The sequence below is a fragment of the Perca fluviatilis genome, chromosome 1 (assembly GCF_010015445.1).
Source record: "Perca fluviatilis chromosome 1, GENO_Pfluv_1.0, whole genome shotgun sequence".
In the NCBI taxonomy this organism is placed as follows: domain Eukaryota; kingdom Metazoa; phylum Chordata; class Actinopteri; order Perciformes; family Percidae; genus Perca; species Perca fluviatilis.
This window is the reverse complement of record NC_053112.1, coordinates 43,306,649-43,333,905: the sequence shown is the minus strand read 5'-3', so window position 1 is coordinate 43,333,905 and position 27,257 is coordinate 43,306,649. Positions and strand designations below refer to the sequence as shown.

At 40.1% G+C, this 27,257-nt stretch overlaps 1 protein-coding gene across 3 annotated transcripts in view; it reads right to left on the bottom strand.

Annotated features, from left to right (window-relative positions):
• The window catches only part of LOC120547285 (microtubule-associated tumor suppressor candidate 2-like), a 100,959-nt gene that overhangs the window by 16,497 nt on the left and 57,205 nt on the right, over positions 1 to 27,257 (bottom strand). For all 3 annotated transcript variants that reach the window (XM_039782921.1, XM_039782930.1, XM_039782855.1), the window contains 3 exons: positions 10,448 to 10,566; positions 8,982 to 9,332; positions 551 to 617 (listed from right to left, as the gene is read on the bottom strand). In XM_039782921.1, coding sequence (XP_039638855.1) covers positions 551 to 617; positions 8,982 to 9,332; positions 10,448 to 10,566 — 537 coding nt within the window. The remainder of the gene's footprint in view (positions 1 to 550; positions 618 to 8,981; positions 9,333 to 10,447; positions 10,567 to 27,257) is intronic.

Here is a 27,257-nt window from a genome sequence, read left to right as displayed (position 1 = left end):
GCTATGAAGCCATTTCTGTTCGTGCTGTAAAGCAACAAACTAGATTTCATTCAATGCAACGTGGAGACTGCTACAGGCTGTCAATTTCCTCGATTGTTTAACATGTTTATAGTAATTAAGCAATGTACCAAGATTGAAATCCTAACAACTCATTGATGTTAATGTTAATGTATAATGTAATATTCCTCATGTGCACATAATAATCCCATGCAAACACAGGTGCACAGAACATATGACATACATGTTGACAGGTTATGGCCTGTGTAGAGGCTTCTTTTGCTCTGAGCCTTTGCTAAGAATGAGGAGCAGCTGCACCTTAATATTACAACAGAAATAACACCAGGTTTTGAATGTCAATGACCTGTCCTTGATAGCTTTGTGTGTGAGAAAGAGAGAGCAAGAGAGAGAGAAAGAGAGAGCAAGAGAGAGAGAGAGAGAGAGAGAGAGAGAGAGAGAGAGAGAGAGAAAGAGGCTATGAATTAGCAGTTGGTAGCATACAGTATGATGGTGTGTGGATGTGTAGAAGGATCCTTCTGAAGCGTGTGCTTACCCAACTCCTCTCGGAGGTTTGCCAGTTCCAGCGACAACCCCTTTTTCTGCTTCAAAGCCTCCTCACGCTGCACAAAAGAGAAGATGAAATTGAGGAATGTGCACTGAGGCTGAGTCCACAGTCATTCACTCTTTAGTACATACTATATAGAAAGTATGGAGGACTATATAGTGTGTTAGGTAGACTACTCATTTCTCTTATCCAGCAGCCATCTAACTTCCCCTTTCCCCTTGTGGTAGTTAGCTCTGTCAGTTAAACATGGATTGTACAATAATTTCTACCATGCATGTTGGGATGATTTCAGTACACTATCAAAAGTAAATAATTCTAACTATAACTTTAGGACAAAATGGTAAACACACAATATCGTAAAATATATAGTGAACAGTGAATGATTTCAAAAACATTTCCCATTCTGGTTTAGAATTTTTACTCACTCACTGATGTTAATGATTGTAATACAGTAAAATATTTGTAACTAAGTTTGTTTTATTATTGTTCTATACTGCTTACTCACAACAGCAGCTGTAACTGACCTGGAAAAAGTAAAAAAAAGAGCTTCCCAGTCAAATAAAACATTTAAGGTCAACACCTAAGAATCAACAAAAAAACATCCTGAGGAAAACTGTAATTTCCAGTCCCTACCCTAAAGGAACAGGAGTCCACTATAAGGTAACAATAATGTCTATCTCAATGTTGTTTTCTACATTTATAGAGACAGACATAAAGGAAAGCCCTTTATATACAATATTTTACAATCTACCACACACACAACATAAGGCTGCCTAGACCAGAAAGCACACACTTGTAAACATGTGGACTAGCATAAACATGAACTTAATGAGTTAACCAAAGTGCACTGGTGCGTTCCAAAACAGAACATTATGATCATATAGTCCCACATTTTTATAAATTACCAAAACATTCACTCTTACACACACATGAAATAACAGCAGCTTCACAACAGGAGTACTGGAATTTACAACAGAAACCGAACATTTGTGCTCCTGCCTTCTTGCTTTCAAACACGACGACGCGCGCGCGCGCGCACGCACGCACGCACACACACACACACACACACACACACACACACACACACACACACACACACACACACACACACACACACACACACACACACACACACACACACACACACACACACACACACACACACACACACACACACACACACACAGCCATAAAGACCATCTGTTGTCTGAGGGGTCAGCAAAGTGAAAGAGCAGACAGAGGCAGTGGAAAAAGAGAGCCAAAAGGTACAAAGACAGCTTGTAATAATGATCAAATGTTTCTGTGAAACAGTGAAAATGTAAACTCTGTAGTAATATGAGAGATTATTGGAGTGGTAAGAGAGAAGATGATGGTGGCATTGGTGTAATAGTTCATAACTTATCAATGGCATTCATGATCCAAATGAGACAGTGTCATGTTTTTCTAAACATGGACTGAAACCAACAGCTAATGTGATCAATGTGTGAACCATAATGGAAAGTACATGCAGCTAGATTCCTGTAAATTACAGCTCGGACTGAAAGACCAACACAAGTGAAGAGAAAGAAAAGAGCAGCAGCAGATACATGTAAAGCAGAACCCCATCTACAGCAGTAAACACACACACACCTTGCGTTTCTTCTTGCGGCGATGAGGGGTGGCCTTGCTGGGCTTTACATGTGCTTTGCTGGCCGTGGAGCCCATGTCTCGGTGAATGAAGACACACACACACTTCAAAAAATGTCTTTCTGTTCTTCCTCTCTCTCTCTCTAACCGATTCCCTACCTCTATCACCAGTGGACATCACAAACTGCAAAAACACACACACATACACACACATACACACACACTCTCTCTCTGCCCTCCTTCTAAATGGGACGCTCTCTCTTTCTCTGTTACTGACTCAGCCCCTTCAACTCCTCCCACTCTCTACCTGTTCACCACCCTGTCCTCCCCCCTCTTTCCATCTGTTTCTCCTCATTCTGCCTTGATACTGTGTGTGACAGAGGAATGCAAGTTATTTCTGCACCACCTTCCTTTTTTTTTCTTATCTTTACACTTATCTCCCTTTCTCTTGTTCCCCATCAGTTGTTTACACATAAAAAACTGGTGTATCAGCATTTTCCTCATGCCTCTCTTATCTTTAATCATATCTTTTCTTACTTTCTACTTCTTTGTCCTCTGTATATTTAAAGTTTGCATTAAAAAGAACTTACATTAAATTCAGGGTAGAACTTGAACATGTTGTCTTGCTCTCAAAGTACACCACAAAATCCTGTCGATGTTTTAAGATTATTTTTTGGGGCTTTTATTGCCTTTATTTATAGGACAGATTAAGTCAGGAAAGTGGGAGAGATAGGAGGATGACATGCAGCAAAGGGCCGCAGGTCGGAACCGAACCCGCAGCCGCTGCAACAAGGACTGAGCTTCTGTACATAGGGCACACGCTCAACCAGGTGAGCTTTCCCAGGGGGTTGTCGACACTCTTAAAAGGGGATTTGTCATTTTTAACTTAACTTTTATTGTATGTCTTATTTGGTTTTAAAACTGTCTACATTTACATCAACATATACTAAATGTAACCAGGAAAAGTGGAAATGGCAAATCAAAACAAAAGAAAAACACCTGGCATCCATAAATAATCCATGAATTAACTTAAGACACTTTCTTGCTTTGGAGGCTTTTCAATTACACTTCCTTAGTTTCCGGGTATTAAAGTCCTTTTAGACCCGCAATGCCAGACCTTCCTCTATAGCGCTGCGGAGGAGGGTCTGGCTAGTCCATACAGCATTCTGGGATGGGAGAGAAACATGCTCTGGTTTATTGACATTTCTTTAAACCAATCACAATGGAACTTGTTTTGGTGGAACGTTCAAAGGTTGTTTTTATTCGTGCAACAGAAAATTCAGATACGACAGGTAGTCTAGCTAGCTGTCTGGATTTACCCTCCAGAGATAACCATAGTCCTTATAAATCCACCAGAGTTTAAAATTCCAACACAAAGAAAGCGGAAGGAAACGGACATTGTCCGAAAAGACATTATCCAGCAGAATTTCCAACGTCACCGGAGCAATCCCGGAAGTGGAACGTCGTGGATATAAACTATAGTCCTTTGTTTAGACCTCTTGCAGCCATCAGTGGTTGCCAACATATGAAATGGCTACACTGTTGCACAAAATAGATAAAGAAGTTGTACTGAAAACGTTACACAACTTTTCAGAGTGGAGTATAAAGATAACCCCACCCACACAAACTTAAGCCCCAACACCTTTCACTAAACCAAACACCCCCAGACCACCCACAGCCACGCCCAGGGGAAAGCTCTGCATCAAGTGCGCAGTTTATTCTCACCAGTCACCTTTCAAGTGTGTAGGGCAGATTAGATAGCACTGGTATTCATGCTTTAGATAAAAACACACATTATCTCAGACACGCATATCAAAAGCTTCAGGGCTTTGACTGCAGCTGCTGCCTTCCTCCACTCCTCCCTCCCTTCTATTTATCACTCCCCCTTCACCTCCACTTTCTACCAAGCCATCCATCTAATCAATAATCCAGTCAGGAAGGCTCCTGCACTGTAAACCTCTGAAAGCTCTCTCAGCTGATCTTTACATGTTACAATCCCACACTTACACAATATGCTGGAGAATAGCCACAGTAATGCAGCATTTATCCTAATAAACAAAACCCTTTTAATCCAGCCTGATTCAAAAAGCCGATGCTGAGAGTTGTGTAACAGTTATTAATCACACACACACACACACACACACACACACACACACACACACACACACACACACACACACACACACACACACACACACACACACACACACCCTCATAGAGTATGTGTGCAAGTTAGTACTGCTGTTACTCAACAGATAATGAGCTTCTTTCCCTCAGAGAGAGACATGCAAGTGTGTGTGTGTGTGTGTGTGTGTGTGTGTGTGTGTGTGCGTGCTTGTAAAACCCCCTGAGGCCTCGCTGACTGGAGACATTAGTTATTAGCTATTCTTCCTGTGCTTCCCCAGCAGCCCCTTCACCACAAAAAAACACGACAGTTCAACCAGACAGCACCAAAGAATAAAGAATGAAGTTCAAAGTGACAACAGATCTATCCAAAGGGCTGAGTTCATATACATACAAACACAAACAATCACACGCATGAGGAGACAGGTCTAATGAAGGGTTTTGCACACTATATAAGGTGTGCCTAGCTAATGATAGTTATTGTGGCTGAACCCAAAAGACTTTAGTAATTAAGTGTGTTTGTGTGCATTTTAATTTCCCATGCCATTATGATGTGCAAACATAACATCTCAGTAATCATACAGCAAATATTTACTGAGCAGCCTATCTATGTCCGGGACTCTGTGATTGACGCATCCTGGTGCCTGAATAGGCCAATGAAAACTGACACACAGAGAGAAAAACCTCTTCTCAAGTCTCCAAAAGTCTAAACACATTTTCTGCTTTACACACATTTTTCAATTCATAATTGCACTTTTTAAATGCACTGAACACGGTTCTCTGCATAAGACACAACAATCTGACATAAAGTCACATGTTTGCCATTTCAAAACACTGCCATTCAAAATTACACTGCATGAGCTAATTGGCCAATATATGTGCCACCTGGCCAAACACCTCAATGTTTAATTGTGGTAACAATCAATCAGAAAGTAAGCTCTATGAAAAGACCACAGGTGAGCACCTTTTTTTTAATTTTTAATTTTTTTTTACAACATTTCTGCAAATTTTTTCTGCAATTTTCTTTTTCAGTTTACCCATATACGCGCCCATATGTAAAGATTTACTCCTCGGCGCAGCGGCCGTGGGTTCGACTCCCACCTGTGGCCATTTGCTGCATGTCATTCCCACTCTCGCTCCCCTTTCATGTCTTCAGCTATCCTATAAAAATAAAGGCATAAAATGCCCAAAAAATAATCTTAAAAAAAAGAAACAGTCATTGCTCCACTCCTCCTTGACAAGCATCTCAATTAGCACCTTATAAAGCAACACTTTATATTACCAACGACTGTGAGTAATGTTTTAATTATAGGCTGTGGGTGCTTTGCTCTAATTTGCCAAAGGGGAAGGATGGTGTGCAGATAACTAATAGTTTCCCCTCATGTACCCTCTTGAAGCTGCACTAGACCATATTGTATACATGAACAAACACATCCACCTTATCTGCCTTTAAAGTAAAGTGGTGTGGTGCTACAGCAGAAGAAAGGGACCCATCCCCACTAAGTGATGCTATAGATCCACCCTATTTACCAGAAACAGTATTATTATTTGTGGGGGAAATCCCACTAACAGCAGGTACAATACAGGCTGCACCCAAAACATTCTCATTGAACAGCAGAGCAAGTTCCATTCAGAGAAAACTTAATTCAAAAATGAAAGCTGCAAGCAGCGTTGGACGGGCCCTTGCTCCTCTGCACGCGTCGGGGTTACTGGCGGACGCCGCTCCTTGCGACCGTGCATTTGCACGGGACTCAGACACTGCAAATTGTCACCAATGAAAAATTAACTCCCTGTTGAGTTCAATGATACCTCACAAAAGATTCTACGTCATACAGTTCATTAACTGACATTAAAGGGGGCGTGGCTTAAGCATATGGGGCAGGGGGGAAACCATCACCAATTAAAAAGGAACTCTTTGCTGAGTTCAATGATACCTCACACAATAGTCTACATCAAACAGGTCATTAGTTATAAAAGGGGCGTGGCTAAAGCATAGGGGGCGGGCCAAACCATCACCAATGAAGAAGGAACTCTCTGCTGAGTTCAATGATACCTCACACAAGACTCTACCTTAAACGGTTCAAAAGCCATAAAAGGGGGCTAAGTACATGGCCGTGGTTAAAGTATAGGTGGCTCAGTATCACATGTAGACCACACATATAAGTTTCATGTAAATCGGATGATGTTTGTCATATAAGGTGGATTTCCTGTTACCAGTGGGGGGCGCTATGACCAAAATTCAATTTTGCCCTGTAGATGTCCTCAAGACTGGACCCTTGTCAAACTTGAGAAATTTCGGCCAGATATGATATGATGAGATGATACACTAAAGTTACAACAACTACTTCGTTCATTTCGTTTGACGAAATTTTTTTCTTTTAAGAACTTTTCATCATTGAGGTCTTTAGATGACACAGACCAAATTTGAAGTTGATCGGATGAAATCCCTAGAAGGAGTTCATTAAAGTATAGCACCTTGACTTTTAGGTCTACATCCTGTTGCCACTAGGGGGCGCTATGACTTTGAGCCAATATCGGCATGTAGATGTCGTCAGGGTTGGACTCTTATGAATCCTGAAAAGTTTCGAGCCAATTGGACACTTGAGTTACACCCACTTCCTGTTTTGATGGCAAAACGCACAAAATGGCCGCCCCGCCACGGCCATGCCCTATGACGAAAAGTTTTTCTTTTAAAAACTTTTCATCTTTAACGACAATTTTTTTAACTTTGTAGGGGGCGCTAGCGAGCCATTTTTGTGAGCCTATTCCCGAAACCCTTAAAATACGTACGTATTTAATATGTACTTTGAATAATTCCTTCAGTTTCAATAGGGCCTTCGCTGCTGTCGGCGCTCTGGCCCTAATAAGACTGAACCTACTGTACAGCCACATTAGACAAAAAGACATTTTTTATATTCTAAATATTAAGACGTTAACAATCGTGCTTCCGTGGAAGCCAAGTGAGAAATGACATAAACAATCAGCACAGCTCCCAGTAGACCACATGGACCACACACACACACACACACACACACACACACACACACACACACACACACACACACACACACACACACACACACACACACACACACACCACACCACACCACACCACACCACACCACACCACACACACACACCAGGATTGATAACCGTGATTAATGTGTCTGTGCAATACTGTAGATACAACTGTTTACTATCTATTCTCTTTACTTAAATTTAACTTACTATTAAATACAGGATTGATTTTAAGATTATTTTATTTGTTTTTAAAGCCATACATGGTCAGGCTCCCCGGTATATTTCAGAACTCCTCAGCCCCTACTCCAATTCCAGGCCTCAATTGTTTTTAACTGTTCCTCGATCGAGGTTTGTGGGTAAGGGAGATCGTGCCTTTTCTTTCGCAGCTCCAAAGCTTTGGAATAATATTTCACTTTGTCTCAGATGTTCCCCCTCCATTGAGTTTTAAAACACATCTCAAGACATATTTGTTTTCAATGGCCTTTGGTTGCTCTTAGAGGTTTTTAGCATTTTAATAATTATTTATTTTTATTCAATTATTTTAAAATGCTTTTATTCTTTCATATTGTACTGTATTTTCTTGCTTTTATTGCTATTTTATTTTTATTTGTGTTATTTTATGACTCCTTTTGCTTTGATTTTACTTACTTTTGTGCCGTGCATTTTGGTCAACTCTGGTTTTAAACGTGCTATATAAATAAACTTTACTTGACTTATATTTATTTGTGTTATTCTTTGTGTGTCTTTATATATATATATATATATATTTGAGTATCTTCCGTCCTTTTTTGCACTAACCTTTGCTGCTGCAACATTGTGAATTTCCCCGTTGTGGGATTAATTAAGGATTTTGAATCTTGAATGGTATATTTGTTTTATATAGTTTACTGTGTCAGTAAACTTGAGAAGAATCCACTCATTAAAGCTGAAAAAAGCTTTAGTTGGCTAACTAAAGTATAGAAAATAATGTTGGCCTTGACTAGATATATTAAAGCCACATTGAAATCCCTACATTTCCTCCCAGCTCATTTTAATGTTTTGAAAGCTAACATAGGTCACAGTTAAGATCAAAATGATTTTGGAGGCACTACCTAACAAAATGAGAGGTTGTATATTTGTGTGCAAACCAGACATGCTTAGACAGGACAGTGATTACTGTAGCTGTCCAGATACTAATGTTAGCTAGCTGACAAGCTGAGTGGAGTCACTGTTGTCTTTAACAAAGTCTTACAACATTCAAACCGTTAACCTCTCATTGTCACCAATATGTCAAATCTAGAGTTTACAATTCATATCTTTCATGGGAGGTAGGAATTCCATTGGGTTCTTTCATCAAAGAAAGTCCCTGTCTGGTAATATTTGCAGTGAGGGCTGATTCCTGCATGGCCTTTCTTGCCAACACTCCTGAAAACTGTGTTTATAGTACTTCTTCAAGCTTTCCTAAATACCAAAACATTATCACCAACATCAGCAGTGGTTTGTCACACAACCATACAGTGTGTTCCTTCGCTGTATTATTTAAAATTGAGGCTAATATAACGATGTGTAAAACATTTGTCCCCCCTATTTTTTTAATGCAGTGAAAAAAAAACAGCAAGTAGTTTGAGTATATGTTTAATGCTTTGTAAACATAGAAATAAGTCAGTACCTCAGTGAAGAGATGCTGGATGACTGTAGCCAGAGCCTCCACTCTCTTATTCCCCTGGACGAGCATCTTTCTCAGCTGGTTGATGGCCTGGTTCTTCTTCTCTGCCTGCTCTTTCTGGTTCTGGTTCTGTTTAGCAGTGACCATCCGGTCTGCCACAACAGTCCCGGCTGTGCCAGGCTTGGATGCAATATGTAGACGGGATCCTGTTTTGGGGCTGGATCTTGACCCGGTTTTTGCTTTAAACCCAAGACCAGAGCCTCCAGTGGTGCCTGACCCATTGTTGGTGGTGTCTGTTTCTGGCACTGGGACAACTGTTGTCACTGCTGCATTAGCATTCACCACCTCTGGTACCTAGCAATAAAAAACAACATACACAATTTTAGGGAAAGATTTTAGCTCAATAGGTTAAAAAAAACACCTCAAATGTTTAAAAGTCTTAAAAGACTTGAGTCCACACACTAGCAATTAGTAAAGAAGAGTCACCTTTTTAAAATGTTGAATCACATTTAAGAGATAAAGTCTTCCTAACTCTTTTGTTAACATGAGAAGATGACACATGAAACAGGAATTCTTAGAACAAGTAGACAAACTCTGTGCAGAAACACCACATATATAAAGATTTGTGGATTACCACTGTAGGAGCCAAAAAAGCAATTTTTGTTTATATTTAAAGAGCAATAGTTATTATTTTAAGACTTCCCATATTTTGGTTATAGTTCTGATACACTGATTTTGATTGACAGTTAGGCCACTGATTGGCATATCGGCCACACCATAGTAATTGTGGGTATGGTATAATTGATAAAGGGAAGTTGGAAACACGGGTGGAGGGTTTTTTGGAAGTCCTAGCTTTAAACAGTTTTTTAACCACATCTAGTCATCTTGTTTCATCTTATTTGATATAATTTAAGAAACCATCAGTATTGTTTATTTTCTCTGATTCACACACATGCAACATTAGCCTACAACGTTTTGGTAGGATCATAAAGATTTATTTCTATAGGTAGGATATTTGTGTTGAATTATTATTCCTGGATCAACAACAAAGAAACAAAGGTGCACTGACTCTGATGAAGATGTAATCTTACATTGAAACATTAGTCACTGTTATGCACCTTAAGAAATAAAACCATCAAGTAAGAAGACATCTGTGTTGCACCGGCAATTTTTTGCTATTTTATACTGTTGTGTCCTGCCTTGGCTGCACTGGATTGTTATGGTCTGCAGAAGCGCAGAGAACTTCCCTTTTTTTCTTGTGCATTAAAACCACTCTTCTACTGCTGGGGCAGTGGCTATAATTTTGAAACGGAATAGCCACTACAACCACTTTAAATATTCCTGTCAAGGAACACACCACTTTCATCGATCAGATCTTGCTAAGTAATGGTCACTGATGTAGTGTCTTGTCCATGACTGAGCTGAATTTGCATCTTAAAGCTCAAAACCTAAAGAAGAAAAGGACATACCAGGTCAGGTGGAGGTTGGTGCTTTTTCTGGCTGTTTCCTCCTCCAGGTGCTACTACCTGTGAGCTGCTGTTGGTGTTTGTTGGTCTTGCTGGCGCCTCCCGAGGCTTGTTTTTGTCCACTGCAAGAGAATGGCGACCTCTTAGTGTGTGGGTGGCAGGTGCAACATTCAACATGGTATCCACTTACTCCCAAAACACACAGAATACTCACTCAGCCAAAGTGTAAAGTATCAATCACAGCAGGGTCTGAGCTAAAACTAAAAAACACTCTTTCATCCTCTGAATAGAATAACAATGGATGTGTGAAAAGTAAACTTAAGAAAACAGAAGAAAATCAACACATACATATGAGTCAATCTGGGGTCTAAACACAACCACCACAACACCCAAACACAGAAAACATAAAAATCCTACACACACACACACACACACACACACACACACACACACACACACACACACACACACACACACACACACACACACACACACACACACACACACACACACACACACACGTCTCGTACATTTGCTTTCATCTGTTAAATGAGAATACGCCCTACTGACTGCTCAAGGCTGACACAGATGCATCATGGGATTGTGTGGTAATGATGGCCAGTGTGTGTGTGTGTGTGTGTGTGTGTGTGTGTGAGAGATGGGCCATGGGCGTGCATTAAGGAGTGCATTACCAGAGACAACGCAATTAAAGAGACAGAGAGACATTTCTCTTTCTCTCTCTCAATTCAAAGGGGCTTTATCGGCATGGCATCTTCAATAACGATTCTGACAAAGCATCAAACTCTCTCTCTCCATTAACGTCCAAATTACATTAAAGCTAAATTATGTATTATATTATTATTATTATTATTATTATTAAATAATTCGATTTTATACAAGGCACATATTGTAACAGACAAAATACTTTGCAGCTAAAATTGCACATTGATTTTTCTCTCTCTAATAATATATATATATATATATATATATATATATATATATTATTCTTTTCAAAGAAAACCTTTCTGAAATCCTTATATTTCTCACAGTATCAAAGTGAGATTTTATCTCAACCTCTCTTTTATGACAAAGTGAACACAGCCTGGCCTACTGCTGACTGCAAAGAAAGTCAGCACGGTGGTGATTACTACCACCACCGTCAGTAATCAAATATTTGACAGATGTCACAGACATCATCAAAAATCACACTTATAGAGAGAGCTACAATGGAGGCTCTCCTCAGCCACCGACAGCTGGGCTTCCTCCCAAATCACACTAATCACACTTGCTAAAAAGACATGAGTTGTAAAAAGCCTCTAAATAATTCAATATGAACCAGCAGACTGTTGATATCACAGAGGTTTCCTATGCAGACATGCAGGGCCAATGCAACCTGCAGGATGAGTGTTGTGGTGTTGTCTGGAATTTCATGCTTTGAAGATGAATATTATTTCTGAGTCCTGGGACTAATTGAAATATAATTTTCATCAAGTGCCAAATGCAATGAGTCTTAGCTGAAACTGTCACTGACTGACTGAGATTTCAATCGAGAGAATCACTGGGTAAAAGTCATGTTTTATCCTTATTAAGTTAAAAAATGATTCACCCAATTTAAAATCTAATCCAAATTCTACTCAACTCAAATAAATAGGTCTGTACGCTGTAAGTCAGTTTGCTGGCTCAGGCTCAGGTCCCGAGGCTAGTAGTGACTTCCTTAAAGATACTGCCACCTACTGGCAGCAGAACATGCTCAACCAGAGCTATCATCAGAGCACGTGGTAAGGAACAAAAAAGGTTGAACATAATTTAAAATGGATTAATTTAAACAGTTGAATTAAAAGCTGACTCGCTTTAAATCAATGAGTCACCTTCAGCAGCAGCTAACATCAAGGTAAACATCACTCTAAAGTATATTAACCTGCTGCTGCTGTCTTACAGTCAGACACTAAAGGGCAAGCAGGAGACATGACACTTCCTTTGTGTGTATGTTTGACTTTGTACTATCTCAGTTAACTTCAATTACAACAACCCACAGCTTGATAAACAGGGCCGGATTGGGACTCATTTTCAGCCCTGGATTTTCATGCCTTAGACCGGCCCACTTTACTTCACGAATGACTATATTAAAAAAATGTAATCAAAACCTTAGTATATAAGTTTGCAATAGCGCCCTGTTCTCTACATCCTTGTAATTCGGTGTATTTTGTAAAATATCACTATTTCCAAGTTGCTTCACAATATAGATTTATTAGAAAAGTTAACATTTTAACAACAACCCAATGATGTTGAACAATATCAGAATCTGTTTCTGTGCAAATAAGTAATCACAGATTAAATAAAGAACAAGATACATTGTATTGCACTTTCTAATGACATCTATTTTTTCCTTTGAATATTTCATACAACTTTCATAATGGGTCACAAGTAATATTTGGGCATAAAAAGTGATTATATTGTAGCTAATCTGATCATGTTTGCTTGTTCACACACTGTGATACAACAGCTTACAGTAGATGTGCCATCCACACTGACAGCAGCTATCCCTAATGCACACTACTGGCTCTGCTTCTGACACTAAATCACATTTTATAAATTGTCATAATTCTCAGCAAAAATCTCTCCTTTTTACAAAGCTTTCTGATCAAGTCAAGTCAGTGTCATTATGGTAGTGCCGAATTATCTGGCATCATTAATTATCCCAGGGCATTTTTCATATAGAGCAGGTCAACACCACATTCTTATTAATTCTTATAATACTCAGTCAATGATCAACCCTACCTGGCCAAACTGGAGTTCTGGGCTCATATAGCTCCTGCTTGGTAACCTTACTGGCTCTTCATTGTCACTGTTAGCAGCAAACTGGACTAGTAGGCCTACTAGCTTCTGCTGCTGCGGAGCTACAAGAACAAGTTTGATTCATTAACATAGACGCTGGTTTGCAGGCACTTCTCCTAACTAACTCAGCTTACCCGTCTCAACGTCTTCATTTGGCGTTTTGCTAAAAATAGAAAAAGTTCATCTGGCCGCGTCACTTTCTAGAGCTCTCCTTTTTTAAATTGACGCCTTTTCAGTGCCGTTTTGCGCTTTCTACTACCCGTTTAAAACAGCTTTTTTTTGCTCGCGGTGGCAATTTCTTTTTTAGCAAGGTGCTGCCGTCGGAGGACTCCGAACATAAATAGGTCATCATTCACCAGGCTGCACTCTGCGAGTGCGGCTGCATGAATGAAGAGAACGGTGGGCTGCAAGAAAAAAATAAATACTGTAAATACAAAAAGTGGGCTGCGAGTGCAGGCAGCATAGGGACAGCATCCATAATATTCAACTATGATTTCAACCCAGTGCCATACCTGAACACCGGCCATCACAACCAGACCGGCCCACCGGGAATTCTCCCGGTGCTCCCGATTAGCCAATCCGGGCCTGTTGATAAATCATACTGTGGACACTACAGCTCCGGAATCATCATTAAAACACAGCAGGTGGAGGACGTCACGTGACCCGGAACGAAATGGCCGCTTGAGATTTCTCTCATTCTCCAGGTTAAAACAAATTAGTAACTTTCTCCGAGCAAACCTGAAAATACCGGTTAGCAACTCATTGTAGAGATGCCTAACAAACAGCCCGACAAAGACTTTTCTATTTTTTCATCGACTGGTCCTCACACTGGCAGGAGGAAAGCTAACCAACAGACAGCAACACGTGTTGCTAGTGCTAACGAGGACCACAATGATGAAGCTAGGGCATCAGCGCTGACTGCCTCGACAACTATGGATCAGATTTTGGCTGAAATAAAATCTGTGGCCTCCCGTGTGAACGACATGGATGACTCAGTCGGTGCTCGCCTTGATGTTATTGATGGAGCCCTGAGTGAAATTAAAACTTCTGTCATCTCAGTTGAGAGCTCTCTTTCCACTCTTGCTAGCCGAGTGACCGACCTAGAAAAACGTATGCAAGAGGCTGAAGGCAGAGTCTCCACTACAGAAGATGAATGCGGCAACTGCAGCAGCCACTTAAGCGCCATGGAGAAGACAGTTGAGCTGCTTCGGCTGAAAGTTGATGACCTAGAAAACCGTGGCCGCCGCAAGAATTTGAAGATTGTTAACCTCCCAGAGAAAGCCGAAGGCGGTGGTACTCTTGCAGACTTTCTCCAATCTGTACTACCGACTTTAGTCGGCTTGCCCGCTGACCACCCTCCGCTGGAGATTGAACGCGCCCACAGAGCCCTGGCTTCAGTCCCGGCTCCGAATAAGCCCCCGAGAAGCGTCTTGGTGCGTTTTCTACGATTCTCCCAAAGAGAGGCTGTGCTCAGAGCTGCCTTGAAGAAGCGTGATATTTGCCATGATGGTTCTCGGCTACGCTTCTACCCTGACTTATCTGCGGAGGTTCTGCGAAAACGGCGAGAGTTTGATGCCGTGGGAAAAGCCCTGGCCCGCCACAACATGTACCGTGGGTTTGCTTATCCAGCCCGTCTGCGGTGCCTCCACGAAGGTCGGATCCGCATCTTTGATGACCCTGAGTCTGCTGCTGCATTTTTGGACACTCTTAAATAAGGTAACGCTGTTGTCCACCAGTAATGTCGGAGTAATATGGACATAACCTCTACCGAGCCCCCATCAAACGTTATTTCTGCTGTTTGGTTGTTATAGACACTGTTGACAGACTGAGTAAGCAGCGGAGTTGACTCCACATGCATATTCTCTTCTTGGTAACAGGGTTTTTTTATTTATTTATTTATTTATTTATTTTTTGTACTGATTGTTTTATTTTTCTTATTGTAAGGCATAAACAAATTATATATTTTCGTTTCAGATGAGTTTTACACCCCCACTGCAATGCCTTTCCATATCATTCTGTTATGTCTACAGCACTTTGACCCCCCCCCCCCCTTTTTTTTCCTTCCTTTCTTTTCTTTCTTCCCAACGATTAATTCTTGTTACTACCCTGGCCTGGTATTTCATATTTAGGAAGTGGCTGGCACAGAGCCCATGTTCGGGGTCACATATGATCCAGTAATTTTTTATTTTGGGGTAGCTCATAATGGAGTCATCTACTTGTCCTGGAGTTGTGATGTTGTCTTTGGCGCCTGAGTTGCTACTGTGGTCTACCTGTTAAATTAAGACATGCTTAAACTTAGCGTGCTTGGTGACTTCTTTTGGGGGTTTTTTACCCTGTCGTTTGGGGACAGGATAGGGGTGGGTAGAGGCTGCAATCTCGTTTTTCTTTGTATCTTTTTTTTCTCCGTTATGTCATGCGACTGGAGCTCTAGGTTCCTTTCTTGTACTGTAGTCAGTTTCTCTTCACTCAGCTTGTATTACCCATTTATTTTACACCTTTACAATTCCTATGTCTGGGTCACTTAAACTCGTTACTTGGAACGTCCAGGGGATTGGCCATGTAATAAAGAGGAAGAAGATTTTAACGCATCTGAAGAAACAAAAATCCGACATAGTACTACTTCAAGAAACTAAATTATCTGACATAGAACACTTGAAGCTTAGGAGAGATTGGGTGGGTCGAGTCTACTTTTCCTCCCACTCACAGAATAAAAGAGGTACAGCTATTCTTATACATAAGAACATCCCTTTCATTTTAGAACACGAAGAAAAAGATCCGGAGGGGAGATTCATTTTAATTACAGGCTCAATTCTTAAAAAACACATAACTATTCTTAATGTCTATGCTCCGAACTCTGATTCACCTCATTTTATATCTGAAATTGTTTTACTGTTTAATCATTATTGCAAAGGCCTGGGCTTCCTAGCTGGTGACTTTAATTGTATTATGAATGCTTCTCTGGATAAATCCTCCTCCGCAAATGTATCAAATCCAAGGTCATCCGCCGCTCTCAACGATTTGTGTAAAGACACAGGGCTAATTGACATATGGCGACAGATTAATCCTAAATTGAGAGATTATACGTTCTATTCGCATCCACACAAGTCATACTCCAGACTTGACTACTTTTTTATTCCCAAACAATTTTTACATGCAGTCCAGGCTTGCCGTATAGATTCTATCGTCCTTTCGGACCACGCCCCAGTGCTTTTGCATATTGACCCAGCACTTACCATTCCAAGAACTCCAATCTGGAGATTCAATACGTCGCTTCTGAACAGTGACCCTTTCTGTACTTTCGTCCGGAACAGTCTATCGCAATTTTGGATTGATAATAAAAATCCCCAGGTGTCCCCTGCTATGATCTGGGGCGCCAAAGCACTTCACTCACTGCGCGGGCATCTTATCTCCTACACTTCCCATCAAAAGAAGGTCCTAGAGAGTAATAGGAAGAATCTTGTGAAGGAAGTTACTAGGTTAGAACAAATACACAAACGATCACCCACGGTTGTGAATCTAAAAGCGCTTGTGTCTGCAAAGACCACACTCAATATCGACCACACTCGCCACGTTCAGAAGCTATTGCTTTTCACAAAGCAGAAGTATTATGAATTTGGTAATAAGTGCAGCCGTTTACTTGCCCACCAACTGAAGAATCAGAACAATGACCGCTCAATTCACGTGATTAGAACTCCCTGCGGTGATGATTCCTGTGACCCATTCACTATCAATAGTACATTTAGAGATTTTTATAAATCCCTTTACAGTTCAGAGACGACCAACTCCGATATTACCTCCTATTTAAACAATATTTCATTGCCTACTGTTGCGGAGGAGGAACGCTCGACCTTAAATGCAGCATTTACACCTGAGGAAGTCTGGTCCGCAATCCAGGCCATGCCAAATGGGAAATGTCCGGGGCCTGATGGGTTTCCACTAGAATGTTATAAGAAATTTTGGCCAGAAATCCACCCAATTCTTATGCCTGCTATTAATAACATTCTGAAGGGTGATATTCCTCCCTCTTGGAGATACGCCTCAGTTAGCCTACTTTTAAAAAAAGACAAAAACCCCTTGGACTGTTCATCATACAGACCTATCAGTCTACTTAATGTAGACTATAAAATAGTAGCAAAAGTTCTGGCCCGCAGACTTGAAAAGGTTCTTCCTAATATTATTAACTCTGATCAGGCAGGATTTGTGAAATCTAGACATGGCACAGACAATGTACGTCGAGCACTTAATGTTATTCATTACCTTAATACCCATAAAAACCCAGGGTTTATAATTTCATTGGATGCCGAAAAGGCATTCGACCGCGCGAGTGGCGGCCTTTTTGTTTTCAGTCTTAGAAAAATTTGATTTAGGTTCCAGTTTTATCAATGTGATTAAGACTCTCTACTCTGATCCAATAGCAAGTGTTAATACAAATGGACTGATGTCGGAGGGTTTCGCCAGCGTGCGGTTGTAGACAGGGGTGCCCCCTGTCACCTTTACTGTTCACACTCTTTATTGAGCCCTTGGCTGAGGTCATCAGGACTAACCTGGACATAACCGGTATTACTGCGGGTGAAAAGAACCATGTTATTTCATTATTTGCTGATGATGTCCTCCTGTATTTAAGTGATCCTGAGAAATCAGTTCCAGCAGTTCTGGACTCTATAACCTTGTTCAGTGCCCTTTCAGGTTATAAAATTAACCTAGGAAAATCTGTCGCGCTGGCCTTCAATATTCCCCAGAATACGACCATACAATCTCCATTTCGGGTATCGAAGAATGGCTTAAAATATCTAGGTATTTTTCTCACTCCTGACTTGAACAATCTATTTGAGACTAATTATTCACCTCTGATTCAAAAACTCAGAAATGATTTGAAAAAATGGACCTCCCCTTCCGACCTCCTTCTTTGGGAGACTAAACACTATAAAAATGAACATCCTTCCACGGTTAAACTACTTATTTCAAAATCTCCCATGCTACTTGACCCCAGCGCTTTTTAATTCACTAAACTCCTATATTTCTCAATACATTTGGAATAATAAACATCAGAGGGTTCGATTTTCGAAACTTACCAAACCAAAGGAATTGGGAGGTTTATCCCTCCCCAACCTACAACTTTATTATTGGTCGGCCCAACTCAAAATGATGACGAACTGGTTTATAAAGAAGAGGGACTCTTTGTGGATTAGTCTTGAGTCCCTGGCATGTCACCCTAGAAGGCTTGAATCCCTCCCATTTATTAATGATATAGACCAGTTGAACTCTCTCAAAAAAAATATCATTATCTATAACACACTACAGGTCTGGAGGGATGTGAGAAAATACAGCTCAGCTATTTCTGCTCGCTCCCCCCTAGCATTGAACCCGGACCTCCCGGTGCAGATCAGGAGTATTGGTTTGCTGGAGTGGGCATCCAAGGGCCTACCTGAAGTCTCAGGCCTACTGACTTCCAACTCTGTAAAACCTTTTGAGCAAATTAGAAAGGATTTTGACATTCCATGTAAGGACTTTTTCAAAATCTCCAAATTCGCCCACCATTTTGTGGAATCTCTGGTTAGGAAGAATGAGATACGCTTGGAGCTATCAGAGTTGGAAAGTGCTATGCTTTCGGCCAAATCTTTTAAGGGACTGATTTCAAAGATTCATTCTCTATTGCTGTATTCTGACTCTTCAGCCTATGACTCACTGAAGCCCCTGTGGGAGCGTGATCTGGAGGTCACATTTAGCTCTGCGGATTGGACCAAGATTTGCAATGGAATCTTCCCAAAATGTATTTCGACTTCTATACATGAACAGAATTTTAAGTTTTTTCATAAGACTTATTTTACACCTGTTCGCCTCCAGAAAATGTTTCCCCACAGTTCAGATCTTTGTTATAAGTGCAGGACACATAAGGGTACATTTATTCATCTGTTCTGGGCATGTGATCGTATCCAGACATTTTGGAAAGAGGTTCATTCTGTGGTTCAGGAGGTCATCGGTAAACAGTTTACATTATCCCCATCATTTTATCTGTTAAACCATACTTTGGACAAAAACCTTGACACGGACACCAAATATCTGTTGACAATTCTTTCATTTCTAGCTAAAAAATGTATCTTACTGAGGTGGTCCGCCCCACAAGTTCCAACGGTCGGTATGTGGTTGTCACAGATATCGTCTCTTCTCCCTTTAGAAAAACTAACTTATGACCTCAATCATAACCCTGACAGATTTTGGAGACTTTGGAGACCATTGCATTCCTTCCTGGAGAGACTCTGACCTCACTGTGTCTGGTTTAATCTGTATTTACTCAGTTATTTACCTCTTGTACAGTACTGGTTGTTTTTTATTTTATTTTATTTTTTTCTTCTCTTCATACTTCTTTGATCTCAGTTATAAGACAATGCAGCATCTGTTGTTCGCTTTGGGTGGGATTTTTTTGTTGTATGTTTTTGTGTGTATATATATGTGTAAAGTGTATATATACCTTTTTTGTTGTTGTTGTACTTGTTAAACTCAAAATTCAATAAAAAAAAAACAAAAAAAAAAAAACACAGCAGGTGTTTCACTTTCACCTGATCAATGTTCAGATGTGATAAATATTTACCATCTCAACACCAATATCAGCAGGACACATCGCTCTGATCAATAATTCAGTGTAGGGAAAATATTGGTGGGTGTAGGAATATGAAGGAGGGGAGGTAAAACATCTTATATTAATGTATGCCTCATATGAAATTGCACACATTGGATAAACAGTCAAAATAATATTGCATAATAACTGTGCCTTTAGATGTTCACAGTTTAAAACAGAAAATCAGTTTCTCCGACATACAGGTCTCCAACCTGGTCACATGAAAATAGCAGTTTTTTACTGTGTCACAGAGCCAAAATTCACGTGACAGCTGGATAGAAACACACGTACAGACAGTCTCATCCAGGTTTATATACGCTGTAAACATATTGCAGACCAGTTATGAACATTGATATGTATTGTGAATGTATTGTATTAGTGAAAATAAATGCGGTTGTGCTGGATGCAATGATGCCACAATGATTATTGCAAGTTAGTGTGAGGAGGATACAGTACACTGACACTAAAACAGACTGCACATTACAATGTTCCACTTCTGTTTGCCGCAGATGAAAGAATAAAATATGCCAAACACTGAATGACAATGAACACCTTGGATAATGTGTTGCTCTATTCTGTCCTATAATTAGTGAAATGTGTGAAAATTAGTGAAAAAAAAACAAAACAAGTTTTAGGAGAAAACCTATCATGAAAACTCCAGTGACATAAGTAAACGTTGCTCATAATGGATATAAGTGCTCTACACATATTTGTTTCATTTCTGTCTTCAATTGAAAGTTGCAGAATAAAAGTAAGGTATGAATTAATATGATGTGAATCTGACACTTGCAAGGCTGAATTACAGTTGATTTGTGTGTGTGTGTGTGTGTGTGTGTGTGTGTGTGTGTGTGTGTGTGTGTGTGTGTGTGTGCGCGCGCGCGCATGCGTGGGTGCGTGTGAGATGATGATTTGTACCTGGAATCTGCCAGGCAGTCATGCAGAGCTGCTGAGCCCAGACTGAGAGGGAAACAAGACTGTTAGCATGCACATCACGTCACAGAAGTAGACAGGCGGACAGGGAGGACAATCCTTGCTGTGTCATGAGAATCTCCTTCAGTACACATAAAGATGACTTCCACTTCATAACACATGATAAAATAGAGAATCATCATATGAATTGTTGGATGGCTGCATAATAAATGGCTGTTTTTTTTTTTTAAATGCTGAGTTTCAATATTGGTCTATAGTTATATGATAATGTGATGTATTTAAAATGTTGGAATATGTCGGCCATCTTATTTGTACCATTCTCATGATCACTCAGCAGGAGGACCGTCTGCTGTGTGTTTACTCAGAACATCAGTTACCAGTACGGAAAAACTGGTGAGGGACTGGAGTTGGGGAGAAGAGAAATGAAAAAGGTGGAGGAGGAGGAGGAGGAGTAGTGGGGGCTTTGTGTCCAGTTGTTGCACAACTACAGCAACTGTGTCATGTTATCTCTATAAAATAGCTGTATTGTGTTCAATTACCTGTTAAATTACTGTACTTTGGCACTGAAAAAGTTGACAAAGCTTCCTGAACAAGTTTCTTCACTTGTGTGGAAGTGTTCATCTAACCACACATATGAATAATACACAGTTTCGGCAGATTGCCATGTTGTGTGATGGGGATGACATCAAATCCCATTTTAGATTTCTAGTCTGGATTTAATCAATTCAAATTATAATTTTTAACAGATCACAGAGTCAACACTCATCCTAACAGTAGAGCTGGCTCTGGGTGACATGTTGTGGGCCTATCTTTCATAAACTCCCTCATTAACACAGACAAACCCCCCATAAACAGAGCCAGTGGAGACAGACAACACATGATGCTGAACACAGACTAAGACAGATTAGGGCGGGATTATTCTGTATGTGTGTTCGCAAGACAAAGAAGTGTGCCAGCAAAGCAGGGAAAACAGGGACAGCTCACCACACATACACTACAGGTAGTTGTAGAAACCCTAATCTCCTTAATCTGCTGTATTCACATTATTCAAATGGATACAATCTAATCCCACTTTATGAAGAGGCACAGGGCTTGACTTTTTGAGGCACTTGTCCTTTGGACAAGTACATTTACGTCTCACTTGTCCATGAACAAAAGTCACTTGTCTAGGTAAAGATTTATCATTTTATAATTTTTTTTGTGTTTTGCTAATGCAGAATTCGAACATACCACTGAAAGCATCCAAACACTATCAGTTAATGCTGATAGTGTTTGGATGCTTTCAATGGTTTCAATTCAGTTGAAACAGTAGAAACAAAAGTGTCCCAAGAATAGATTTCCCATTCAACAAGAAAAAAGGATCTCCAGACTCCATAATACAAACTTTGCACGCCAGTGTGCAGAAGTTAATATATTGAGATTCTAAGTGAATATTTTAAAGTTTCTCATTACTTTCAGATTCCTAGTCAATATTCTAAGTTACTAAGTCAATATATTGAGATTGTAAGTCAATATTTTAAATGTTCTCATTGCTTTGCGATTCTTAGTCAATATTCTGAGTTACTAAGTCAATATATTGAGATACTGAGCCAATATTTTGAGATATTAAGTCAATATATTGAGATACTAAGTCAGCATTTGGAGATAAATCAATATATTGAGATACTAAGCCAATATATTGAGATTATAAATCAATATTTTAAATGTTCTCATTACTTTGAGATTCTTAGTTTATATTCTGAGATACTAAGTCAATATTTTGACCAGAGGTAGTGGTGACTTGAACTTATACTATATCTAAAATAATTTTGTAGACATAACAATGGATTTTGCCACTAAATGTTGGTGTTAACTTTTTGTTTTATACAATTTCACTTTCTACCCGGCAGAGGCTGATTTACCAAGTGATCCTTTAAAGGTGCCCTGCCACACGTATTTCATTACTTTGTGGTAATGTCTGAAGTTCTACCATGAACTCTAACATTTTTTGTGGAAAAAATGCCTTGGTTACCTTGTTTCAAGCCATTCTAGCGTGGTATAGAAAGCCCACAGGAAGACTCAGCTTGATTTCTGCCAGTTCTCATTAATATTCAACAAGCTAAGCTGTTTGAATCTGATTGGCTAACAGCTAGCCAATGAGAGCCTGGCTGTCAGAATAATTTACCCTGCCCAACTGGGCGAGCTAATGAATAGTAATGAGCTCAGGCAATATGATGTCAGACTGACCAGCTTTTGTAATTGGCCTGATTTCTCTGCTTATTTCTTTTCAGTGGCTAGAGCTGACAAAGGAGGTTGCAGTTCATTTTCACATTCACATTCACAACATAACACAAACACATATGGACCTAGCATATTTCAAAAAATGCAAGTAAAAACGGTTTTGTATGGCAGGGCACCTTTAAAAGGTGTAGCTACTTTACAGTTAATTATTAACTGATATTTTATCCGGCAAGTCGTGGAGCTGAAGTTTTACAATAACAGCAGTGGAGTAGTAACGCTACGAGGCAGAGAGCCAGCCGCTAAATTAGTCAAATTTTTACTTCATGCTTCATCCACACAACGCACACTGCTATTGCCACGAGTGACAACAGTATTCGGCTCGTTTTCTGTGAACGATGTGGCGAGGAGGTAACGTTAAGGTGGAGTTAGCAAGCTAATGTTAGCCAACTAACACCGGCTGTCTTGCCGTGCTTTCATGCTGCATTGCTTACAGAGAATGAGCTGAACAGCGGGCTGGGTCTAACATTAGCGGTCCGCTGACCTGCTGCTTGTGCTCACATACACACTCATAGAAATGTTCAAACATGTTCATTCTAATTCAAAAAGAATTATTTGTTTCAAACTGGTAACATAGACGTAATGAGTGGCACATAACATTAAATAACATGGCATTTTATTTTGTTTGAGTATTAACTTGTCCAGTGGGGCAAGTACATTTTTCTTCCACTTGCCCTACAAAAAATCCACTTGACCCGGACAAGTGGACAAGCCTTAATGTCGAGCCCTGAGGCAGATTCCAACAGAGGCTCGAATAGGATTTAGATTGGTGATTTGAATTTAGATCGGATTTGCACTTTGACTTCCCTGGCTTGGTTTTTTCCCAGAGCTTAAATTGCCATCCTATAATGAACCACATTAAGTATATAAACCTGTTGGTATACTTTAAACTAAGATGATAAAATATTGAACACATAACCATAAAGGTGTTGTTGGGGATTGTTGGGGGTTAATAAGGAGGGCCACAGTGTGAACTGTGAAAAAACATGCACTGATTTAGGTGTTTTTTTAGGATGCACAAATCATCTGTCCACCGATGGGCATGGTTGCTTCAGGTTGTCTTGAGGAACGTAAATGTGCAAACATAGCAAGTAATCGAAGACTGCAGGGCTGGAAACATCAGGAAACAAGTGTGCAGAGTGCAGTGTTTCCTCTATGTTGATTTGACCGTGGCGGCCCCCCGCGGCAACATTTCTGCCCCCCACAGTATCAGAAATAGGGCTGCATTGTTAGAGTGCATGTTGGAGAATAGCGCGGACACACGAGGATAACTAGCCAGTTGAGATCGTGGGTGTACATCCTTGAGAACTGTAAGTCGTATAACTTATGTTGTCAATTCATTTAAACCTGGTCTTGCAAATTTAAATTAAGACCTGCCCCCACTGCTAAAAAAAATCCTAAAGGAAACACTGGAGTGTCACTGTTTGCAAGTGTAATACTGTATTCCCACTTTTTGACATGTTTACACAAACTACACCATCTGGTCATCTACAACCTGTGAGTCATTTTTGTCCACCTGTCTAACGGTACAGATCCACTTTTGCGACACAACTGACGCATGGTGTTGTGACGCCTCCCTTCATTTGTACGTTGATGGGCGTTCCTCAATTTACAGCTATGGGCAACCGCCACAATCACTTTTTCCTCCATTTTTGCAACGTCTAGCAGAAAAAGGATCCCACGTTCTCCCCGTCTCCTCTGTGCTCTACTTCTATTGGATAGTCGCGTCGCGTTCAACGGATTCACTTGCATAAAGCTGGGCATCGGCCAGCTTTTTGACGCGCAACATTTTCTCAAATGTAGCGCTGCCTTCCCGGAATGCTTTGCGTGCACGTTGAAGTCGCTTGACGTCACCCATAGGAATAGAGTGGAGCGCGGCGCGACAGAAGCAGCGCACGGACAAATGGATCTGTACCGTAACAATCATGTCACCTAGTGTGATGATAGAAAGACGGATGGCTTTATGTTTTTACCCTCGGTCCACATGTGTCAGATCAATCAGTTCTATAAAAAGATTGTGAAGGCAGTAGAGACAGAAAACCTTCAGTAGAGGCACTGACCACAGACAAACAGATGGATCTAATTGCGATACTGTGACCTAAAGAATATTTATGCAAATAATCATACACTGAATTTAAAAAAAGCTGCACTGAAGAGGCAATTTTGAGTATGTCAGTATGATATACTTACAGTATACTGTTACTTGTTTATTGTCACTGGTGGTAGAAGATAAGTGCTACAAGTAGTGATTGAATGTTCTCAGGTTTTAAAACATCCGTCCGTGTCTACTGCAATTTCTAGCAAAGTCAAACCTGCTATTGCCGCCATGTTGCAAAGTGTTGCATGCTATACATACAAAGCATTTTATTAATTCTTCATTTTGATATTTACACATCTTGAAATATGGGGTAACACTTTATTTGAAGGGGTGTGCATAAGACTGACATGACACAATGATGACATGACACCTACTGTATTATGAACATGAAGAAGACCCCAAATTACACAAACACTAGTATTACACTTCAGTAACACTTTCAGAGATAAAGTAGGCCACTTGCTGTACCTGAACATGGGGGTTAGATATATTGTACGCCTATACCAAAACTACACTGATAGTGTTAGTTACTATATACTATAACAACTATTCAAATATAATGTAAATGTATATAATATGTGCTGCTTTGTGTTAAAGAATTAGCATTGAATAACCTATTTAATATTTTGTCAATGTCATATTACACTTTTGATTCATATTAAGGCTGTGAAATGATGAAAATGACTAGGCCTTATCAATTTTGTCTGTGAAGCTTTCACAAACAACCACCAGGGGCCTGTTGCACAAAAGTAGAATGAAGATATCCAGGATAAATGAGAAAGCGCAGCTTGACTTAGTGTGATCCGCTCATCGCGGCTTAATCGGTTGCACGTTTGCTGAGCCAGGATCAGACGGTGAAGCTATGTCAAGCCAGGTGTAGATAGCTGGGATAAGTGCACGTTCACGGCTTTCTTAAATAGAGTACGGTATCGATCACAGATTTACTGATGCAGAAATGTAGAATACGCGTGCGGCACGTTTCTCCCGCTGAGCAGCAACTAATTATGGAAAGTTATGAGGAGGTGAAGCATATAATATCCAGAAAAGGGAAATACGGCTGTTGTTATCAAACGGAGAGAAAAAGCCCGACAGACAATAGCGGACCGACTGAATGCGTAAAAATCTACTTACTAGTCACTCCACATTTTTACAAAGTTGTACATTCTGTTTTAATTGCTTTAATATGCTTGTTTTATGTGTTTGGTTTTATTGCTGTATCTGTTTTTATGTGCTAAATGTGCTGGTTTTACTGTAAAGTGTCTTTTAGCCTACCATGTAAAGCACTATATAAATTAAATGTATGTATGTATTTAGCCTACTTTGCCATAAAAGTGAGCAGAGGGAATTAATGTTCCTCGGGAAATTTACCCTAAGGACTAGGCTTAATTTCAAACACTTATTCATAATGCAAGAATATGTTTTACAACCATATGCACAAATCTCTATGAGCTATGTCTAATTCTAAATATCTTTCTACAATTAATGATCATACAGAACAAACATGACTGGGCAAAAACTAGAAAAATAAATAAGTGACTTCAATACACACTGTAAGCATATCTGTAAAACAATGTAGCCTATTATTATTCATGTTTTTTTATTCTCACTCCCAAGCTCGAAGATAACAAGTGACAGCACCAAATTAAAATGATTAAGAAGCTTTGAACACATTCTCACTCCCATCTCGTAAAATACGGACATTTGGTCAGGTGCCATTGTCGTCGTTATTGACGCTAAAAGTCTCCACCGCTGCACGGTGTGGGAGGATCCCCCTGCCTCCCCCCGCCTCTCCTCGTTGCACGGGGCAAATTTCACGGGGACAGCAGCAGAGGAAAAGCCCATTTCCTCCGTATCGTCCCACTTTATCTCAGGGTGCCAGTGCAACCATTTCTTACTATCTAAACAACTGCAATAGTAGGATTTAAATCAAATTCATGACAGCAATAGTGACAAGTAATGCATGTTAATAAAAATAAAGTGGAACACATTCAGAAGACAACGGAATAACTTAAATGTTAAACACGTTTATTTCAGATCAGAGCGGCAGCTGATTTAAC